We start from the raw sequence: 23,542 nt of genomic DNA, 5'->3' as shown, positions 1-23,542 counted from the left end.
TTAGTGACCTTAAGTCAGCAAAAGTGAGGTGGGATAAGGATGTTGCCACACACTCAAAGTGTACGAAATGCTGTAGTTTTATCAGTTTCAGGTGAAGCACAGGGGCAGCAAAATGGCTCAGTAGGTAAGGGGGCTTGTCCAAGCCTGCTGACCTGTGCTCGGTCTCCACATCGCACAATGGAGGGAGAGGACCAACTCCTAAAAGTTGTCCTCTGACACCATCCCTAGACACACACAGCATGACATGTGCACGCCCTTCCAGTGTGTAGCCACAGTGTCTCCATAGACAGGAGCTGAGGGACCAATGCCCTCCACACACCAGCTTTTGCACCTACGATTCTTTCTTATTTTCAGTACTGAGGATCAGACTGAGGCCTCCTACAGCTATACCAGCAGCTGCTTGTTTGAAACAGGGTCTCATTAAGTTATCCAGGTTGAAATTCCGTTTCTGGTCCCCCTGCATTAGCCTCTGGAGAAGCTTGCAAGTGTATAGTCCACACCTCTGGTTTATGCATCTGATTTTGCCCCAAGGCTATTATTTTGACGCACTTCCTGGTTCAAGTCACCTCTGAGACATTTATCCTCCCAACCAGCACAGACCCTCTGTACCACTTTGGTACCTGAATTTCTTTGTTGGAGGTTTCTTCAATTTGCTGGGAAGGCATCAGGATTCCTGAAAGGCAACACATGGACCCAATCCTCACAATGTGGACATCAGATTTGTGCAACAAAAGCAAATCTGAAAAAAAAAAAAAAAGGAAAGAACTAGATTAAATTGCTGTAGAAAATTGAAGTTATGGTGCTAACACTCTTGGGCTTGAAGACGAGTATGTGTATAATTTAGCAATCCCTAGAATCATCATAATGAACATCTACTGAGCAATAATTAAACACCAGGCTTCTGCTAGGATGTTTATAAAGTATTCGTCATAGTAGCCTCACAGCACACTTTGCTCACTCAGCCAGCATCTTCCTAGCATTAGGTTTGATGAAGTTCTTATATAGCAATTGATGTGTGCTTTTTGCAGCAGAGGAGAGCTGGGAAATAGTGAACAGAGCACAGCTAAGACCCTCAGATCATAAAGTAGACTCTCCTGCAATAAATGGAGTCAAGTCAGAGGTGCACATGTAACTACTGAATGTCCGCTGTGCAAGCTGCTGGTGGAACAGTGTAGAGCATAGACCAGGGCTTTCCCTCACTGAATACACAGTCCCCCAGGACAATGCTGGAATCTGCAGGGAGGGCAGCAGTCTCTGATAGAGGGGAGGTTAGTGAGAACCCACAGGAGAACACACAGCCCCCTGTAGGGGAGGGGGATGGTTCAAGAAAGCTCCGTGGAGGAAGCAGTCTTCGAGATGAGATGTGGAGAGTAAGACAGTGGAAAAAGAAGAAAATAGTTCTTGGCAGAACAGCCAAAGACAGGACGGGCGGAGGGCTCACCATACTCAGGAGAGCAAATGCTTAGGATGACCAATGTGTCTCAGGAGTGCAATGACCACAGTCAGATTCAGGACCACAGACAGATTCAGGAAAGACAGATAATGCAGGTCTTAGGCAAACTGGGTAGATTTCCAGTGGGAATCATAAAAGGCTTCCCACAAGGAAGAGAGGGTCGGACTTAGAGCAGATCCCTCTGTCTGCGGGGTTCAGTGCAGGAAGGCAATTGATAGGTGGCAGGGAGAGCTTTTGAGATCAGAATGCCAGTGGTTAACTTGGGAGAAGTGAAGGACATTAGATTCACCCTATTTTAGAAAGGAAAGTGACCCCCCCTTGGAGTGAATAGCTCACGGTGTAGCCCAGTCTGGTGTTAAACTAGCATTCTTCTGTGTCAGCCTTCCAAGTAGCTAGGGTTATGGCTGTGTCGCCGTACCCAGCTGTTTCTGAGTTTTTTCTTCTCTGTCTCTTGTGACCTAGCTTGGTGACAGAAGCACAGAGCTGGTCCTTATTTTTCACATGAACTTACAAGGGTGCCTACTTGTTAAAATCTGTCTTACCCCACCCCTAGCCACAGCTTTTGCATTTGTGTGCTCTATGTATTCCACTGTTAGAAAGAGCAGGCGCCCGGAAGCCCTGTCTCATGTTCCCAAGCACAACAGTGCTGGGATGTGTTGACAGAAGAAATAAAAGAACCAGAGAGGCATCACTCAGGCCCAGTACAGCGCTGCGAGCGGAGGTCAGTGTTAACACATCACCCAAATCTTAACGTGGCTTTAAACAGGTACACATACAATCCACTGTCTGGGTGGGTCTCTAGAACATAAAAATAATAAGACTGTCACATTTGTACACAGCTATATTCACAGTAGATACGTACCCTGCAGGCTTGGGGGTCTTCAGAGTGGATGAGTGCCTGCAAGGTATACAGAATGACAGCAGGGAAAGCTGGAGGGTTTCAGAGCTGTGAAGCGTGTGTGCGCGTGTGTGTATGTGTTCACTGTGAAGAGTGTGTGCTCGTGTGTGTATGTGTTCGCTGTGAAGAGTGTGTGCTCGTGTGTGTATGTGTTCACTGTGAAGAGTGTGTGTATGAGTGTGTGTGTGCGTGCACCTAGTGCCAGCCTGAGAACCACGGCCTCTGTTGCTCATCAGGATTCTCTGAGGTTAGCCCAGTTTAGAGCCCTGCAGCAGGTGACAGCGATAGCTCCCTAACGTGGCCATGGGTCTGTGTGAGGTTGCTCTCGTGAGAACATGAGGAGCTCTGAGGTACTGACTCCCAATCCTGTCTCAGAAGTGGTGCAAAGGCTATCTTCCTGGGGAGACCCTGGTCCCACCTCCTAGGGGTTGGGGAGTATCAACCCAGAGCACCCCAGATAGCAGAGGCACTCACGGTCTTCCTGCCTTCGACAAGCTTGATTTCTAACGCTTCTTCTTTGCAGACATGGAGATATATTCATGAACCACACTGAAAACTGGATTGGCTCTCAGTACAGGAAGGTGGTTTACAGGGAATACACAAACGGAGAATTTGTGGAGATTAAAGCCCGGCCCCCTCAAGAGGAGCACCTGCAACTCCTGGGTATGGCGGGTTTCATCCGGGCACTGTCAGCCCTGAGTGTGCTCCCTTCCCCCCCCCCCCCCCGTTCCAATCTTCACTTCTCACACACACCACAGGATCCCTGTAATCAGAATTCTGGTGTCTCATACTCTTTCCAGCCTCTCTATTGAGCTGAGAGATTTTCCTTTTAAACAGTTTGATGAGTCAGGACATCAGGCAAAGTGGCTGTAGGGACCCCCTCAAGGTCCTGTCACATGAGCACAGTGACATAGAACACACTATAAAACCTAGTGTCAGCAAAAAGGCATCCCCTTGTGTGAGGTGGGTGCCAAGAATGGCAGGTTTTGACCCGAGCCCTGGGCAGCAGAACTGACTAGGTCTATGCCTGGGCTCTATGCTGGCTGATGCCTCAGTTGTGTGGCTGGCCATCAATAAAGTCCTTCCTGCTTTCCTTCCCCACTTTCTCCTCACCTGGGAGTCGCTTGACCCACCCACTTGAAAAGAAGATTTTTTTTTTTTTCAAGGCAGAAAGCTAACTTAAAGGACTTCAGAAATATTTTTCTGCTTTGTAAACCATGGGTAACTTTGTGAGTTTGAGTGACACCGTATCTTCAATATTACAGCGAGTGATGTGACAACAGCCTGTCAATGATTACACGCTCCCCTTCCCCACGCCTCCGTGTTCCGTTGACTCACCAGCTTGTTTGTCACTCCACTCGAGTAATTCGTGAGTCACTCTTGGAGCCATGAGTGTGCACAGAGCTTCAAAGGAAAGGGCTGGGCTAGCTGAGGTGGCTGGGCATGCTCTCAAAGAGCCTAGCTTGATGAGGAACAGAAATGACTTACGGGAGAGGCAAGTTAGCAGCCATCTTCCAGTGGAGAGTGAGGCCCTCTCGATCATCTGCAGCTTAGAGTGGCCTGGACTCCCAGGAACTCAGCGAGCACGTGGCAGGTCCACCTCTGTCCACCATCACACTGCACCACCAGCTGTAGGCACCCTTTTAAAACCAGTACAGCAAGGCCCCTGCACTGGGGTGGTAGACAGTGGCAAATGATTCTAATGCATGCGAACTGTCTGAACTCTGTCCACCCCTACTGCTTAAATTCACAGCACTTTCTTTTCTTTTCTTTTTTCACTTCTGAAACTAACTATAGTTTAATAAAATTTAAATGTTATTAATGACTTTAACCATGTTTCTCAGAGTCAAAGCTGGGCTTGTGGGCTCGCTTCAGCGGCAGGTGAATGGGTGTTCCCACACCCCTGACCATCTGAGGGCATATCTCTGGCTGAGTGTAGGACACACTGAGCGCTAAAGAGGGAAACAGTGATCAGGTGGGGGATACTTCTACAGAGGGGGTCTCCACCACAAACCTGTGCCTCGTGAAGATGACGGTGGGCCCCACACTCTGTCTTGTTGGGGTGCTTCCTAGCACTGCAAAGCAAGAGACACTTGGCATGAGAAAGGCTGGCACAACCTCTCTCAGTCATCTGCATGGACAGACAGAAGCCAGCTGCTCCCCGAAGGAAAGCGTGCACAGGAGAGGCCAGAGAGCACGTGTGTGCTCAAGGCGTCTGCTCTAGTATCATTTCTGTTGCTGTCATAAAAAACAAAAGAAAACCAACCAAGAGGAGAAAGGCTTTATGTTCCAGGCTACAGCCTCTTACGATGGAGAAGTCACAGTAACAGGAGCCGGAGACAGCTGGTCACATCATCTGCAGGCAAGGGCAGAGAGGAATAGATCCTGCTTACTGCTCAGCTAGCTTTCTCTACTCTCAGACAGCCCAGGGCCCCAAGGCCGTCCACATTCCGGCTGGGTCTTCTTATATCAGTTAAGAGAATCAAGACAAGCCCACAGGTCTGCCTGTGTAGACAATCCATCATTAAGACTTTTCTCAGGTGCGCCAAGTTGTGTTTAAACCAACATTCACAATAGCCACATACTGAGTCTCGGCACTTGACATGCGTTAGTGGCATGACTGTGCTACCATAATCCCTTTACCACCCACTATTCCATGGGAGCCTCATTACTCATTTATTGACCCGATCAAGAGCAATTTTAGGTTCCTTAAGGTTTCGCACAGGTTTTTGCATTAGTTATTTTTCGGTTGCAGTGAAAAACCATGACCAAGGCAACTTACAGAAGGAAGAGTTTATCTGGGCCATAGTCCCAGAGAGATAAGAGTTTGTCACGGCAGGAAAGGCCTGGAGCAGGCAGTAGGCATGGCAGTAAGAGCAGGAAGCTGAGAGCTCACATCTTCTAGAGCAAGCCCAAAACAGGGAGCAAACTGGAAATGGTTTGAAGATTTTAATCTCAACATCCATCTCTACTGACATACCTAGGCTACCAGCTAAACCTCCCAATCAGCGCTACAGAGTATTCAAATGCCCAAGACCATGGGGGATACTTCTCATCCAATGGACCACAGATTGCAACCAGAACTCTGTTGCTCTTTAGCAGTAAGAAGTTAAGCATTCATTGAATACTTGGTTGGTGGACAGAACTAAACTCTATAAAACACATACAATGCTACCTACCAGTCCTATGGGAGCAGTCTTAGTGAGCCTATTCTACAGATGAGGAAATTGAGATTCTGATTATACGATTCACCCAAGGCCTCCTGTTAAAGGAAGGAGGAAGAATCTGAACTCAGGTTGGTCAGACAGCCAAGCATGACACGATCTTTGTGATGTACCTGTTTGTGCTTGGCCTTTAGGCCCAATGATCCATGCGGAGGTGGGGGACTCCATTCTCATCATCTTTAAGAACAAAGCCAGCCGGCCCTACTCCATCGCAGCTCAGGGTGTGGAGGACTCCGACAGTGGGAAGCGCCTTGAAGTGCCTGTCACAAAGCCGGGTAAGTCACACGGAAAGTCTGCTCCACCCTGGTGAGGACACCAGGCTCTTCCCTTCTGGCCTCCGATGTCCCTCTACCTAGTCTCTGGGGGTGTGAGCTCCCTATTTATCTAGTGACCCAGTACTCGAAATAGGGCCCTGCCACAGACCTCCCAGGGTAGTCAGAAACACCCATTACCATTCTTGGCCCACTCCTGCACCTGTGACCTCAGACCTCAGACCACAACTGGTGGATCCCAGGACGGGGACGGGGAGTGGAGACTTCAGGCTCCGGTGAATGCATGAGAAACAGACTTCTCAGGAGGCAGGCTCCTTTGAGCAGCCCATGTAGTTGGAACAGAGTCTGTTTATTCCTTTGGGGAGTGGTTAGAAGCTTTGGGGTGAGTGTATGTCGTTGGCGAGGGCTAAGGTGCTGGGAATGCCTCGTTTGCATGAAGAGGAATTTCGAGTGCCTGCTGGACATGGCCTTATAAGGAGAGAGGAAGTTTAACATATAACCTGGCCACCAGTCTATGTGTCCACCTTAAGGTTGGCAGAGGTGAGAGGTGTAAACCTACGTATGCAAGCCCAGGGCAGAGAGGGAAGGTCCTACTCCTGATGTTCTCAAGATGAGAGTTTCAGGGTTCGGACATGCCTCAGCCTCACTCTTGCTCCAGCCCCGTTCCCCAAGACACATGGCTCCTCCACTCCACAAGCAATGGCAAACACACACTGAGTGTTACCTTGTGTCAGAGATCATGTTCTACATCTGAAATAAAAAGAAACAACAAAAACCCTTAATCCATCCATACAACAGTTTAACAGTGCAGACATTATTTTATCGGGTCTGAAGTCATTAATTTTAGTGTCCGCTGTTGTTTTATCTGTTACTAAAACAAGAAAAGAAAACACACTGTCAGTTAAACTATAACATTACAAATTTAAAGATGCATCCTAACTAGATATGTTTCAATGGGAAAGTTTTACCCTTACAGCTGATGAAATATGTATAGTCTCCTAACTTAACAAATGATGAAGGCAGAGGACAGCAAATGTCTAGGCCAGGCCTTGGATGAATGGTGATGTAAACCCTGTTTGTTTGACTTCAGGACCTGACCTCTTCACCACACATTTCTCTGAACTGACTAAAATGAGTTGAGGAGGGAAAAGGGAGACAAGAGGAGCAATCTCTGTACTAACAGAGGTGATACAGGATAAGTTCAAAATGGTGGAGAGTTTTCTTGAAATATTCCCGTGAAGGTTTTTGTATGGCCATAATGTTCAACTCCTTTGAGTACGTATTAAGGAACACAGTCACTGGATGGTGTGGTGAGGATGTGGCAGTTTTTAAAGGAACTATCAACTGTCTTTAGAGGTGGCTCTACTGTTTTGTGTTCCCACCTGGAGTGAGAGGACCTTTTTGTCGAATATCCTCACCAGTTTTTGGTTTTGTTTTTCTCTTTTAGACTTTGGTCATTCCAACAGGTATATGGTGGCAGAAACCCATTATTTTAATTTGCAGTGCCCCCATGACATACAATGTTGATTATCTTTTAGTTACATTTTTGTGCTATGGGTGCCTTCCTCGGTGAGGCGTCTGTTGAGTCTTTGCTTTGAGTGCAAGCCCGATAACCTGAGCTCAGTCCTGAAACTCATGTGAGCAGTGGATGCAGTGTATGCATCTGTAATCCAGGCACTCCTGATGGTGGGATGGGAGGCGGGGCCAGGAGAATCAGCCAGGGTCTCATGGGTCATCTGGCCTCAAGTATGTCTCACAGCAGAGATAGCCAGAGGGTCGAAGCCTACACAAAGTGAAGGCGAGAACTAACACCTGAACGTTGTCTTCTGACCCTGTGCGTGCATGACACACACCACCTGCACACACACACACACACACACACACACACACACACACACACACACAGTCATCATTATGCACATATGCACAGATATAATAATAATAATAAATACATTTTTTTAAAAATGAAAAGTAAGAAGACCCAATAATTTTTGTCTTTTTAAATCAAACCATCGCATTAGCTTCTTTTTGTTGCTGTGCTGGAATGCTATGACCAGGGCGACTCATAGAAGGAAGAGTTTTGTTGGGCTCACAGTTCCAGGGGATGAGAGCCATAATGTTGGGGGAGGGATGGCATCAGGCCACTGGAGTAGGAGGCTGAGAACCTTCATCTTCAAATGCAAACACAGAGGCAGGCAGAGCAAACTGAAAGTGGGGCAGGGTTACGAACTCTCAAGGCCCATCCACAGTGATGTACTTCTCTAGCAAGGGTGCATCTCCTAAAAGGTCCATTGCCACCCTTTCCTAATGGTGTCACTAAGTGTTTAACTGCAGAATTGTCTGGGAGACTTTCCTCATTCAGCCCTCCACTGCCATCCATTCAACATTTACTGAACATCTTTGCATTGCCCTTGGGCAAACAACAGATTATTCTAATTTAAATACCACCACACCTGCAGCTGCTTGCCTTGCTGAAGTTAAATACCAGCTGTTTGTCTAGTCATTCACAAGGCAAAAGGGCTCCAAGGAGACACAATAGAAATCGCACCTAAAGTTGTATTCCTACCCACTGTTACATCAGGAAAAAAAAAAAAAAAAGTGACCTTACAGCAAAGCATCCCTTCTGTTTCCCCTCGTGTGCACACACAGAGGCAAAGGTTTATTCTTTTTATTGGATGGAAACAAGTTGCACATAGTTCACAGAACTAATGACTTAGAGCTTTTAGTTGGATCTTCTTCAATGTGGCTATCGTGCTAGTTAATATGACTGTATTGACTTAGGGCGAGATATGGTGCCTACTCATAGGGTGTGTATGCTTGTTATTAAAGCATGAAAAAGCCAACTGGGTGTGGCGTGCGCCTATAATATGAGTACTCAGGAGGGTCAGGTGAGTGTCCTCAAGTCTGAGGCCAACTAGTCTGTCAGCAACAGTGAGAGATGCACCCTATTGACCTCTTACCTTCTACATGGCATTGAAGCCTATGCCACTCAAGCAGGCCTTTCCAGAAGTCTCCATGTGAGTGCAGCAGGGATCGTGACTTCTGCATAGAAGAGGGTTTCATGATCAGCATGAAGCAAAATTGGAGTGTGTTAAGAAGAGGACCACGCACAGCCAAGGCATTGGGGGTGGGCTTCTCCGGAGGTAGCATGGTATTCGCAGTATCTTAACCATAGCTGTAAATACGGTTTTATAGCTTTAGATGTCACATTGTTCAAATGATGTAATTCTTCCAGCCAGGTTCAAAGATTAAGCGAGGTTTAGATTCAGTTTGAAATGATCTGTTTTAGTTCTCTAACTGTAAAGAACTGAAGGGGAAACTGGAGGTGGTTTATGGTGTGCTGTTCGGGTTTATGGAGGGGTACAGATAAGGTTAGAGTCAAAGGTCACAGGGTTTGAGACTTCCGTAAAGCCTGGTTCTTTAGCTGTTAATGCTCTTGTCTGAGTTATCGCTCAGAAAACAAAAGTTGTTGACTTAGCCAAGGCAGCCTTTACAGTGGGCTTTGTTGTTTGTATCAAACTGTATGACTGAGGAGCTGCATTCCTGTCTATGTCCTATTTTTTATTTTTGCTCAGTGCTTCATTCGGGCATTCTGCTTCAGAAACCAAAAACGCAAACGCAAACAAACAAACAAACAAACAAACAAACAAAATAAAAAAACCCACCAATTTTGACTACTTGGAGTGTAGTACTGCCCCATGAATTAATTACATAATTTCAACTAACCCTTACAAAAATCCCCAAACATGAAGACTAACCTAATTTACCAGTAAGGAAACGATAGAAGTTTAGTGGTTTTTCAAACATCAATTTAAATAGAAAGCTCCAGAGAGATGTGGTAGTACATGCTAAGTTGTTGGGAAGCTGAGGCAAGAGAACTGTGAGTTTGGGGACTGCATAGGTTCTATAGCAAGACACATCCCCCCCACAAAAAAAAGTACCCTAGGGTAGAGATTTGGAATTAGGTCTCTTTTACTCTGGCACTAACTGCATTGCACTGTCCCACATGAGAAGCTTTCAAAACATTGGTGCTCAAATCCCAGCCCCACAAATTCTGCCTGTGGGGAAGACTGGGGAAAGAGGAAGATCAAGGAAAAGCAGTTACAATGGTCCCTGGCGACTCTCACACGTGCTAGTCAGTTCCTTTTCCTGTTTCTTGGTAAAATATTCTGGCAAAGAAACTTCAGGAAGGGAGAGTTAACTTCTGGCTCACAGTTCTAGGTCTGGGAATTCATGTTCTGGGAATGTGAGGTGGTGGGCCACACTGAGTCAGGGAGTAGAGAGAGATGAATGCTGGTCCTGAGCTTGCCTTCTCCTTTTCATTCTGTCCAGGATCCCAGCCCAACGTTACTCTGGGTCTTCCTGCCTCAGTTAGCCTAGCAAGGTGTTCCCTCATGGACTCACTCAAAAGCCAACTAATCCACACAATCCCTCACAGGTGTGCCTGGCAGCCTGCCTCCCAGGTGATTCACTCTCCTCCATGTTGGCAGTCAGTGATCGTCATCATGGAACCAGAGGCAAAGACTGAGATCCTTGAGGACAAAGTGTGACAAAGGATAGGTTGGGAGGACACACAAAATTCAGGCAGGAGAAACAGCGGACTGTGACACACATCCTTACATCCTGAATGCTAGTTGACAACAGAAACAGGAAAAATAAGGGAAGGCAGGAATCTGAAATCACATGGATAAGCCCTATCCATTTGAAACTGTAGGAGTCAAGCTCTGAGTTTAATAAGAAAGAGACTGACACATGAGAAATCATCTCCACTGACTAGCATATGTAAAGATCTGCTTGTATTTCTTCAGGTAAGTCTAATCACCAATTTCAATTTTCTCTTTAATTTTAGGAGAAATAAAAACTTACAGATGGAATGTCCCCAAGAGATCAGGTCCTGGGCCCTCTGATCCCAACTGTATCCCGTGGGTGTACTATTCCACGGCAAACTTTGTGAAGGTGAGTAAGACAGAGGAAGGAACTAGGGTGTTTACAAGGTGGCTATTGAAGCCACCCCTATTCTGGTGGGTGCATGTGAAAGGGGTCTGACTTAGAACAGGGGTCTCAGACTATAGTCCACTGGTCGGATCCAGTTTCATACATCGATGGCTCTAGTAGAGGCAGGATGACCCACAAAGCAAGAAACAAAAACAAAACCACACAACATGGTATAGAATGCTTTATAACTATTTTAAGTTTGTTAAATGCTGGTATGAGAATATAAAAAAAAAAGAAACTATTTAATTTCCAAGATAATTTGAATCACAGGAGACTATGCCAGTTTGAAAGGAAATAAATAGGTGTCCCACAGTAGAATTTGTTTATGATTTGGGGAGTTGGGAAAATCTTTTGCTTTTAATTACATTCAGGTATGTGTGCATAAGCTCATGTGCGTGCCACAACATACGTGTAAAGGTCAGAGGACAGCGAAGAAGTCAGTTCGCTCCTTCTACTGGGTGGGTCGCAGGGATAAAACTTGGGTCATTAGGCTTGGTGGCAGGTGCCTTTACTGGCTGAGCCATCCCTTGTCATCTGCCGATCTGTTCATGTTAGAGGACTGCCAGAGCTCAGAGCTAGAAGCACATCCCAAGCTGAAGCAAAACTATGGAATCTTTAGGTCATAAGTAGTCTGAGAAATAAAAAGCAAAGACTCAGTGATGACGTTGAGCCTTGTGCCTATGGTATGTGAAACTACAGTAGTGTTTAATCGTATGTCATATACCAAAGTCCAGCCCAGAATCATATCCTACGTAAAATGTAATCATTTTTAAAGTGAGCAGCTATCTTCACCTCCCTCCTGTGGCATATTAAATATTGTGAATCAATGTTCTAGAGTTTATGAGAGAAGCACACCAATCATCTGAAAAAGTAACATTTGCATATGATAAGCATGGAAAATATATTTGTTTATTCGACTATGCATCTCAGATACATTGAGTACTTGTGATATACATATTACAACTGATGGTGGACTGAGCCAGACCAGAGGCAGTGTTTACACTAGGACGTGTCAGGTGGGATGGGATGGCACTCACTGAACTTGGCTATATTCCCCTTTCAGGATACATACAGCGGTTTGATGGGGCCTCTGATCACTTGCCGAGAAGGGATATTGAATGAAAAGGGAAGGCGAAGTGATGTTGACTATGAATTTGCTCTGTTGTTCCTGGTGTTTGATGAGAATGAATCATGGTATCTGGATGACAATATTAAGAAGTATCTCAATAAAGATCCCCGGGGTTTCAAGCACAGTGATGATTTCGAAGAGAGCAACAAAATGCATGGTATGCAGGGTGCTTAAAGGGAGGACTGTTGGTGAGACAGGCCCCTGTATGGACCCCACCCCACTCCCCTGAGCTCTTCTCTCCTCCCAGGAATGCCTAGAGAAAGCCCTGTAAAGTCCTTTCCTGGGTGAACCAGCCTAGCCGCTGTGGCTTTGGGCCAATTGTTTAGGGACAGCTATTGTTGAATGCTGAGACCTTTAAGCTGTGAAGAAGTAATTTTGTTTTAAAGACCAAATTGTCACTTATTAAGTTTGAATGTGAGTCCATCACAGCTTCTGCGTGGTCAAAACTAAAGGTTTGGTTTAATTCTCTGGCGCATGAAATATCACTCAAGACTTTTATTTTTAATGTGTGTATGTTACAGGATTGGGTACCGTTTAAGGAGGCTTGCCTTTTGATAGTTTGAGCAGGAGTGATATGTTTGCATGGACACACCCACACTCTCTCACCAAGAGGTACCTTTAAAGATAGGCCTTGCTGTGGGTCACAAAGCAAGGTTTATGTGGATAAGAACACAGTGGCTGGATACCCATTCACATGCCCTTTCTTACCCATTTCGGGGGTTTCTTAGTATGTCCTCAGTTTTCAGCAAATGGAACTTACATAGTTATGCCACAATGCACAGAGTGAAAATTTAGTAGGAAGTAGGTCATTATGAGGCCTGTCCAGCCTACCTGAAGCTCTCTTTTTAGAGAGCTCACTTGGGCTTATTGTAGTTCTTAGAAAGCAAATCATTAAGAACACAACGGACACAGAGTCAAATTGATTCAGCACACATCTATGTATCTATCTATCTATCTATCTATCTATCTATCTATCTATCTATCTAGACACATAACTATCTATATACGGACACACATCTATCTATATAGCTATATATGTGTGTGTACATACATGCATACATATATATTTTACATACACATACATGTGCTAGATTCTTTGTGTCTCAGTCTACTCATGTGTAGAATGGAATAAATCTAGGTCTGACTTTTCACCAGCACACTGACTCCTTCCAAAAGAGGCATGCGGAATAAACGAATAGACACACTGATACTTGAGATGTAGCTCTGAAAGACAAACTGGGCTGTTCCTTTCCTAGATCCCTGCATCCAAAGCTATCTTGGTTATCTGAATTTTGGATCTGGAGTAGCAGGCCATCGGCAAATGTGAGCAAGGCTGGCACCTTTCTGTCAGGCCTGTAAGAAGGCTGGTGGCCTAGACCTTGAAACCATTTCTGCCACGGGGGTAAGCAGCGCCTGTCCTCCACTGACCTGAGGGTGTTGTGTCTCCATCTTCTTAGCTATTAATGGAAAGATTTTTGGAAACCTCCGGGGCCTCATAATGACTGAAGACACCATGACCAACTGGTACTTGCTCGGAATCGGAAGTGAGGTGGACATACACACCATCCACTACCATGCAGAGAGCTTCCTCTTCAAAGTAAGTATGAGGAGAGAGCTCAGACAAGACCGCCGAGTGAGCACCCAAAGCGTCTCTTTCTTTTTTTAATATTTTTTTTATTAATTACACTTTATTCACTTTTGTATCCCACCTGTAGCTCCCTCCCTCTTACCCTCGCACTCCCATCCTCCCTCCCTCTTCTCCACCCATGCTCCTCCCCCAGTCCACTGATAGGGGAGGTCCTTCTCCCCTTCCATCTGATCCTAGTCTATCAGGTTTCATCAGGACTGACTGCATTGTCTTACAGGAAGGGACTTGGTTGACAGTAAGGTTTATGAGGGGCTCACACTAAAGAGTAAAACAGGGTGGCCACACCCTTCTGCTGATGTGTATTTCTCAGTGTTTATGTCCATATGATTTCTGCAATGCACCAGTTTCAGATGAGAGTTTTGCCATCAGTGGTCTGATCATTAATTGTGACTGCGCTGGAGTATGCTGCTAACACTGCATATGAGATCCCATGGTGTCTGGGGCTTTCCCTGCTCCTTCCTTTCCCTCCTTTTGCCTTCCTTCCCCTCCTTTCCCCTTTCTTCTCCTTTCCCCTCCCCTCTTTTCCCCTTCCTTCCCCTCTTTTCCTCCCCTCCTTTCCCCTTCCTTCCCCTCCTTTCCCCTCCTTCCTCCTTCTTCCCCTCCTTCCTTCCTCTCCTTTTCCCTCCTTTCCCTTCCTTCCCTCCCCTCCCTTTCTCCTCCTTCCTTCTCCTCCCTCCTCCTTTCCTTTGCTTCTTCCTGTCTCTTCCCTCCCATCTCCCCTGTTCCCTTTGACTCATTAACAAAACAGCTGAATCCAGTGAAGGAGCTCTAGTAAGCTTCAGCTTAGACAGCTTCGTGTTGATTTTTGCCCCAGAGAGCTGGGGTGCTGCTTGACCTTTTGCCATGACGGCAGTGCCGGCTGCACAGCTGACTCGCCTTGCAAGCTGTTTAAAGAACATACCTTACCCCAGACCTGATGAATGAATGTTCAGGGACACAGTCCAAATGGCCTGTCATCTCAGGTTCTGGTACTGTCTACAGGGCAGTGTGGAATATAGCCAAATCTGATAGGTGAGGAAGCAGGACCAGTCCCATGCTATAACACAGGAGTCAGCAGTAATCTATTGAAACCTCTGTGTTTCAAAGCACACGAAATGTTAGCCAAGAGTGATTAGAGCATCACATATTAAGCAGTCTTTCAGAATGTGGCTTTTTCAATACACATTTTAAAAATTAGATAATAAAATGGTAAAATTATAAAAAAGTTTATCTACATATGTATGTTTAAAATGAAGATTTAGTTTACAATGCATAAAATCCCACTTACTGTAAGATCCTGGGTTGTTCGTAAGCACTAACAATGCGCAAGCAATCAAAGCAGAGACTCTGCATCACCACCCACCCCAGCCCCGGCTTCCCATCATCCCTCAGCTCACTCCAGTGCCGGGGCTGAACATTTGGATGGCACGGCTCTATTTCTGTCTCTGCTATGATCTGAATGTGTTTCCCCAAAGTCACATGTTGGAGACTTGATCCCCAGTGTCATCTTGTGGAGAGGTGGGGCCTGACAGCAGGTGACCAGTTTCAGGGTAGAGTCCTCATAGACAAGGAGATGCCAGTTATGTTACTGAGGCTACAAATGACCTCTTGCCCTCCACATTGTATCCTTGTACCTTTAGCCGTAGGACAGTCCAGCAAGAAGGCTTCTATCAGGGCAGGCCTCTTCATCTGGACTCCCAGCCTCCCAAAGTGCAAAGAAAAAAAAAAAATCCCTGTTCCCAGGCCTTCGAGATGGCTCATCAGGCAAAGGTGCTTGCTCTGAAAGGCTGATAATTTGAATTTGAGCCCCAGGACCCATAGTGTAAGGAGAACCAATCCTCTGACCTTCATACATGCACTATGGCATTCATATGCACACACGCACACACACACACACACACACACACACACACACACACACACACACCCTATCACTACACAGTAAAATATTAAATTCTAAAAAAAAAAATTAAAATAAGAAATGTCATAGATTACGATGGTCTCTAGAGTTTCAGTATTCTGAACATCATGTAGAAGCTGTGCAGCTTGCACTGTCCCAAGCCCAGCTTGTTTTGATCTGCATAGGTATTGGGTTACACGCATCTCCTATGTGCCACAACTTTGTTTCTCTTGGTGGCTGAGTTGCAATTCCCCGTATGGACGCCGTCCAGTATTAATTTTTCCAATAAGAACCATGAAAGGTCTTCTGAGCGGGGTCAAGCTCATTATAAACAGATGCACACATTTTTTTTTTCTCAAGTCTTTATTTCCTTGAGAAAATGTGCAGAATTGCTAAGCCCCGTGGGGAATGTGTTTGTAAGAATGCTGTTTTTGAGGAGGTGGTACGCTGTCTCCTTACCCAAGGAAATACATTAGAGCTCTTGGGCTTGGGATTTTGTTTCTGTGTCATGCCCCGCCCCCACCTTCGGGTCAGTTTACTCTGTAAGCTGTGTCTTACGCTCTTGAACTGTGTCTTTACTCTCAACATTTTCACCAGTTTCCACCTGCCATCACTAAATCTTCTTTGCTGAAGCATGTAAATATGTTGTGCCTTTTTACTTTATTTTAACTGATGCATGAAAGCATAAATTATGCATATTTCTGAGGTACAGTGTGGTATTACCATTCATATACACATTGAGCAATATGCAAATCAGAGGGGAATCATCTGTTTCCCAAACACCACAGTCCTGTCATCTAGCTTTTTAAGTATGCAATAGCTGGTCATTATCTACAGTCACCCTGCCAAACAAGACACCACCAGCGTGTCAACACTGGTGAACACTCTCCATTCTGGCTTCCCCTTCTCTTTTAGCCTCTGAAGATCACCACTCTACACTCAGCTTCTGAGATCAGCTTCTTTACAGTCGACTAATAAGCGGTTTGGTTTTTTTTTTTGTTTTTTTTTTTTTTTAATTTAAATCAGAGGAAAGTCAGTTCATAAAGGGACTTTGAACGTGTTCTTTGGCCTCCAGTTTCTAGAAGAATCTGTTCAGGATTGCTTTTACTTCTTTAAATAATTGATAGAAGTTGGTAGTGAAGCCATTTGGTCTTCTTGGAAAATGTTAATATGATCTGTGTTTAATTTTTTAGAATCAGTACTGCTCAGGTCACCTACTTCTTTTTAAAAAAAATTATTTTATGGGCCAGGAGTGGTGGTGCACACCTTTAATCCCAGTACTCCAGAGGCAGAGGCAGGAGGATTTCTGTGAGTTCAAGACCATATTGGTCTACATAGTGGGTTTCTAAGGCATCCAGAATTACATAAGGAGATACTGTCTCAAAAAAATTATTTCATGTGTATGAGTTTTTGCCTGTATGTATGTCTGTACACTATGGCTATGCTTGGTGGCCATAAAGGTCAGAGGAGGGCACCAGATCCCCTGGAACTAGAGTCATAGATGGTTGTGAACTGTCCTATGAAATGTGCTGGAACTTAAATTCAGAGCTCCCACAAGAACAGGCGGTCTTGACCACTGTTCCATCTCTCTAGCCCCACCTATTTCTTCCTGAATGGTCTTTAGTTGTTGTATCCTTTCAAATTGTTTACAGTCTATAAATTGTCATCTGTGAATGCAGGGCTGTTTGGCTGTAATATTTGTTTTTTATAGTAAGATTTTAGTGGTATTCATTTTCCCCCCAATATCTGTAGTTTCTGTCTTTCCCTCTGCCCCTTCCCCTTCTCCTTCCCTCCCCTTGGTCAATTTGTTTGGAGATTTGAAGTACTTTACTGCTGCATAACTCAGTGGCTCCAAACAATAAACACCATCTTGTTCTTTCTGGGTCAAGAGTCTGGAGGGGTGGGGCTAGGTGGCTTGCCTTTAGTGTCTCTCATGTGGCCTCATCAAGATATTTGGGCCAGTACTTGTCAATGGTTTGACTAGAACCACAGAATCCATCTTCAAGCTTACTTTCGTATGAATCTGTTGACTGCAGGCTTAATTTACTCATCACGTGGGTGAGATGAGGGAGCCAGCTCAGCACAGACAGACTAATCTAAGAGAAAAGAGAGTGAGAGAAGAATTAACAAATCAGCTCTGTCTTTTATAGATTTGTTTTGCAAAGGAGTACCTCTACTGCCATGTACATATTCCACACACAGGGAATATACAACTTAGGAGGGAACTATGAAGGTTATGATATCAGGATAGAGGAGTTGTTGAGGCCATTGTAGACACTGGTCATTACAAGTTTATCAAGTTTACCTGTTTCTAAAAACCAGCTTTACTTTTCTTCATCTCTATTATGCTCTGTTCTTGCTTTCATTAATTTTACCCACCCCCACCCCTTCATTATTCCCTTCTGGTTACTGTCTCTTCACTCTTCCTTTTCTTTTTGCCATGTTGAGCAAAATAAGCCATGGACTGGATCTTTTGACTTTTGCAGATAGATAAGTCCTACCGAGAAGATGTGTATGATCTCTTTCCCGGGACATTTCAAACCATTGAGCTGTTTGCCGATCACCCAGGGACGTGGCTTCTGCATTGCCATGTGTCTGACCACATTCATGCTGGCATGGAGACCACCTACACTGTCCTCAGGAACATAGGTACTGTTTGTCAGTGATGCCAGCTCATGGCACCAATCTTCCTGTAGACCTGGAAAACAGGAGGCATGAGAAAAACACAGGTACAAACCCTAAGGGGCTCAGAGTCAACTAAGAGAGACAAATACGTGGATATGTAATCAGAACGGAGAAAGATGTGCTGAAATTGAGTGCAGGTTCCAGGGGCCAGAGGCAGTTGGAGGAGGGCATGTTTGATAATCTGGGTCATGAGCCATGGCTTAAGATGCCATAATCTAAGAAGGGAGCTCAGTGGATAAGCAGAACTTGGGAAGATGGAGGGGTGGTACTTGATACTAGTGTGAAATAGCCCAGTAAGAATCCAAGAAAGATGTCAGAACTGAAGGGTCAAGGGTCCTTAAGGTAAAGGATGACTTTCATGTATCATGGAAGGGTCTTCTTTTATAAACAGTAAACTCATTTTTAATCTATTTTTTGTCCAGACAACAGGATCCCATATTCTACCAAGTCCCCTTCCGGAGCAGGATCCCACACAGCCACAGTGCCTTCCAAGGGTAATGACATCTTCTTTGAATCCTGTGTGAGTGCCCCAGTATTTCACTCTTTGGGGAGAGGCAGGTACCTCATGCCTCACTTTTCTTTCTCACAGAACAACCTGGCAACGAAGACCTCTATTTCTTTGGCAAGAATCTGCAGCCAAGAGGGGCCAAGGCAGCCCTGGTCATCCTTTTTATCCTGGGACTCCTCCTCCTGGTTGCCACCGTGATTCTCTCCCTCAGACTCTGCTCTGTGAGGAGACAGATGGCTTACAGGGAAGTCCAGTCCTGCGGGCTCCCCACAGATGCTCTGTGAGTGCACCAGGCACGGGTCTTCCTCTTCAGGAAGGGGTCAGGCTCCACAACCGGCTGCATGGTGGCTGAAAGGGAAAGTGGACCCACACATTGTTCACCAAGGGAACTTTGACACTGTATCTTAGATCAGGCTTCTGAGCCTCTGGAATGTCACCCAAAGCAATGTGCTTTTCTTTATTTATTATTTTTTAAAAACTGGCTGTGAATGATTCTCAGGGTATAAAACACATGAAAAAGGAGAATGTACCGGATTGAGAACTGCCGACCACCACTCACGGGTAACCGTCTGAAAGATGTTTTCGTGATTTTAAGTCAAACAACGCTTCCTCAGCCCAGGGCTTCTGGATGACATTGGCGTGCCTCAGACATCTGTCTGAATGGAATCACGCTGAGGCTCAACACCTATGTGGAATTGTTCCCTCAGTTGTTCTGGGGTAAATAAGTCTCTGAGGAGTCCATGGGAATGTCCAAGTCAGCATGTGCTGATGGAAATGGAGCACCTGAATCCTTCCCAGGCTTCCAGTAGCGCTCCTGCCCCCCACCCCTTTAATGAGGAGAGCCGGTGCATTGTTTGTAATAGAAGCCAAAGTTATATGGTTATTTATTTCATTGCTGCTGTTTTTAATTCAACCTGTAGAAATACTTGAATGTTTACAATTCACTTCATCCTACATTTTTACCGTCTGTCTCCTTGGCAACGTCTGTATTTTCAAAAATCAACTACAGAATTTTTATTTCAGGCTGTGGGAGGGCTAGAATTAGTGGAGGGGCAGGCTTGACTTCCTCATCACAAGGCAGAGACTCCCAGCCTCAGCTAGAACCTTGAGTCTGACTTTTCATTCTATTAGGCGGCATTTTCCCACATCTCCATCTTCTGTGAAAGTTATGGTTTCCGCATGTGAGGGATGGCAGGAGGCATACATCAATGCAACTGACCACTGGGAGGAGAAAGGTCTCTTAAAATCCTGCATTCTATGCTTTTTAATGATATGGCCTCAAGAGGAGAGAGAGCAGCTAGAACAGGAGAGTCCTGGTGCTTTTTAAACCATTAAATCGGCTTTGGAAATTAGTAACAAAGCTGTCAAGACTCACAAACACAAATCATCGAGCAACAAAGCTAAGTAGAAGGACACAAGGCATCCTCTCTGTAGGCAGCCTAGACCTTAGATGTAAGATTGATAAAAGCAACATTGTTTATACTAGACTGGGAAATCTACTTTAGCTCAGGGCAAGCTGCCCTTGGATGCTGTTGCCAGACAAGTGGTGTTAGACCACTGCCTTGGCAGTGGGTCCCTTGACTGTCCCGGTGAACGAGTAGGACCTAATAAATACGCTGGTGAAGGGATCTTTCATGCTTTTTTTTTTTTTTTTTTTTTTCTAAATCTTCTTGGTGAGGGGAAATTGTCAGAAACTGCAGCCTTACATATAACAGATGCAAATGCTAATGGCTCTGTTTGTAGTTTGCTTGAACACCTTGTCAAACAGGGTACTCAAATGCTTTTGAATTCCAGCCTGATAACCACTATCAGTGTGATTGTGTAGCTTACTGAAATACCTGCTTGGTGGAGTTCAGACATGGTAGGCTGTATAATTGCATAATAAGTGTGCCGAGCATCTAGGACTTGCCTTTAGTAAGTAAAAAAAAAAAAAAAATAGTTTAGTTGTAAAAGTTTTTGCTTCCTTTTTCACTTAGTTTATTTTTTTTAATGAAAACAAACCACAAAGTAGTTTTGTTTCACTATTTCTCTTTTTAATAAAGTTTCACATATTCTAAAGCAGCAATTTACATTGTTTGTTTTCACTCAAAATTTCCTGCCATTAAAAGGGTGTGTGTATGCAGTGGCTAACGCAGAACTATCTTAGATATTTACCCATTATGACTGTACCAATTAAAGAGAACAAAATCCTATGTTCCCAAACGTGTTATGATAGGACCCCTCCCATTTGGTCCTTTCCCGTACACTGGCTTACTCTTCTGAGATAATCACCATTTCCTTCTCTCACCATGGAGAGGGTGGCTTCGCTCCTGGTGGGGCCAGGCTCTCTTCACTTGGCTCTGAACCTCACCTCTTTGCTTTTTCAAAGACTCCTATTCCGTCTTTCATGAGTTCTTTTTTCTTCCACATCCTTCCATGATCCAAGTAAATCACCAGCCACGTCCACCACTGAAAGTGGAGAGAGAGGGGCAATCTTCCTTCACTCATAACTTTGTCTCTCCCTTTCGGGAAAAATATAAAGAACTGCCCACACCTGCCCTGTAAAGGAACTTTGTTGTTGTTGTTTTGAGATAGGATATCTCTGTGTAGCCTTGGCTGTAGATCAGGCAGGCCTTGAACTCACAGAGATCTACCTGCCTCTGCCTCCCAGAGTGCTGGGATTACAGGTGTGCACCACCGTGCCTGGGTCTGTAAAAGGGACTTTTATTTACCTGCCTCAATTGTTGTCTGGGAGGTTTATTGCCTGTGTCTGATAATCTAGGCCTAGCCCTGGAAGCTTCTAAACTTCATAAAATCTAATTTAGGCCTAGGATGTTTTCAGCATCTGAGACTTACTGCTTAATAAGCTCACCTTTTATTGTTTTAACTGAGCTGTGAGCTGGCTAGTTCAACTCAGCTGTTCTGACTCAAACTCCTCTCTCAACTAACTTATTCAATCTGGCTTTTCTCTCAGCCTCTGAATTGCTCTGCTTAGCCTCAAACTAACTCAAGCAAGCTGCTCTAATTTCCTGGCTCCTTCTCATTTTCTAGCTCATTTGGTCTTCACCTGAGTTTTCCATCTGCAACCTGTCTATTACTGTCCTGGTAAAAACCGCCTCCTCTCCTTTCTGTATTGCCCCTTAGTAGTCTCCCTTTCCTCTCTCTTCTCATGAGAGTTGGGGAAACCTTAATCTGTCAAATCTTTCTCTGATTCATCACCTTTTCTGCCACTCAAACATCCAATCACGATGCTTCTTTCTACAAACTAACTTTATCTTCGTTGTTTGGGAGTAAAGGCATGTACCAGCACCCTGGATCTAAGCTTTTATTTACATGAAACTTTCTCCGTACCATACCTGCCTTGAACTCAGAGGTCTGCTTGCCTCTGTCTCCTGGGATTAAAGATGTTTTTGTATTCCAGACAGATCACACAGACCTAGAAGGTCTTTGGATGTGATCTCTTGCCAGAGCAGCCGTGTTCTGAATTAAAATTCCTCTACACTGCCCCCTGTACCATCTGACCCCAAGTACATCAATGGCTTGAAATCATCCAACCAGTCAGTAAGCCCAGCCCGGCACCCCAACCAGGTATCATCAAGAGGATATCCACAATACTTTTTCCAGAGGCTTCTCCACTTTTATCTAACTTAACTCCCAGCCTTGAGGGGAAGTACCTGCCTTCTGGACAACCTTCTAAGTTCCCTGGCTCTGCAACATGACTCCCTACCCAGCCTTCCTTCTTTTTCCATTTTTATTTCTTCTCATTCTTTGGCTAGGTCCTCTCCAGACCTCAAAATCCAGACCTCGACACCCAATACTTGACACTGGACCCTCTTTTGCTCCTTCATCTTTTAAAGAATTACAAATTTATTATTTTTATTGGTATGTGTGTGTGATGGTGTGAGTGTGCCCTGGCACACATGTGGAGATCAGAGGACAATTCTCTCAGCAATCAGTTCTTTCATTTACCTGTAGTTCCAGGGGTTGTATTCAGGGTTTCAGGCTTGTGGCCACGCCCCCTTCTCTTAGTGAGCCTTTGTTATTTTCACAGTAAGTGATGATCCAGAAGATTCTATACCCTCACCCAGAAGCTCTGAAGAAGATCCTGGAAAGGGTTTCTGAAGGTGTATGATAAGCTAAGGATCTTGTTGATGAGGGAGAGTTTATCTTAGATTATCCTTAAATGTAACTAAAAGTATACTTATGAAAGAAAAGCAGTTGCTGGGGCTGGGGCTCAGTGGAAGAGCTCTTGCCTAGAATGTACAAGGTTCTGTGTTCAATCCTCAGCACTTCAATAAAATTAAATGGTAAAGTACGGTGTGGTGGCTCACGACTTTAATGCTAGCACCTGGGAATCAGAAGCAGGAGGATCCCTGTGAATTTGAGACCAGGTTGGTCTATATAGTGATTTCCAGAACAGCCAGGACTACACAGGCAGACTGTGTCTCAAAAAAAAAATGATAAAGTGATAAAATATTAAATATAAGATAATAAAGTATAAGTCAGGTGTGCATGACTGAAGGAAAGCACTGAAGCAAGACACTGTACTCCCGGCTTCGGGGACAGACGAGAAGCCAAGAAATGCAAGGCACGCGGCCGGAGAAACTGGAAAGGGCCTGAATGCATCCTGTTGTAGGATCTCCTGAGATGCCTTACCAACACCTTGACATGCATTTTAAACTTGAGAGTTCCTGAGTGGCAGAGGAAATGTGTTTCAAGTGAGTTTACTCTATCCATCCTCCTGCAGTTCTCTGCAGTTTAAGCCATCCATGTCCATGGGTCTGAAGTTCATCTGTATGCTAATAAATTGCAAATGTTTTCTCCAGTCTTGACTTTGATTGCAGGTTCACAGGTCCTGTTTGGCAGGGTGAT

The 23,542-nt window shown here is 44.9% G+C and overlaps 1 protein-coding gene across 1 annotated transcript in view; it reads left to right on the top strand.

The window, feature by feature from the left end:
• The window catches only part of Hephl1 (hephaestin like 1), a 64,300-nt gene extending 45,325 nt beyond the window's left edge, over positions 1–18,975 (top strand). The window contains exons 13-20 of the mRNA XM_055615599.1: positions 2,875–3,014; positions 5,710–5,850; positions 10,697–10,803; positions 11,906–12,128; positions 13,429–13,568; positions 17,985–18,147; positions 18,606–18,677; positions 18,773–18,975. Of these exons, the coding sequence (XP_055471574.1) occupies positions 2,875–3,014; positions 5,710–5,850; positions 10,697–10,803; positions 11,906–12,128; positions 13,429–13,568; positions 17,985–18,147; positions 18,606–18,677; positions 18,773–18,975 (1,189 nt within the window). The remainder of the gene's footprint in view (positions 1–2,874; positions 3,015–5,709; positions 5,851–10,696; positions 10,804–11,905; positions 12,129–13,428; positions 13,569–17,984; positions 18,148–18,605; positions 18,678–18,772) is intronic.
• Positions 18,976–23,542: the final 4,567 nt, after the last annotated feature.

This window comes from Psammomys obesus, unplaced genomic scaffold (genome assembly GCF_907164565.1).
Source record: "Psammomys obesus unplaced genomic scaffold, mPsaObe1.curated_primary_1811, whole genome shotgun sequence".
Lineage (NCBI taxonomy): Eukaryota > Metazoa > Chordata > Mammalia > Rodentia > Muridae > Psammomys > Psammomys obesus.
This window is presented reverse-complemented; position numbering and strand designations above follow the sequence as displayed.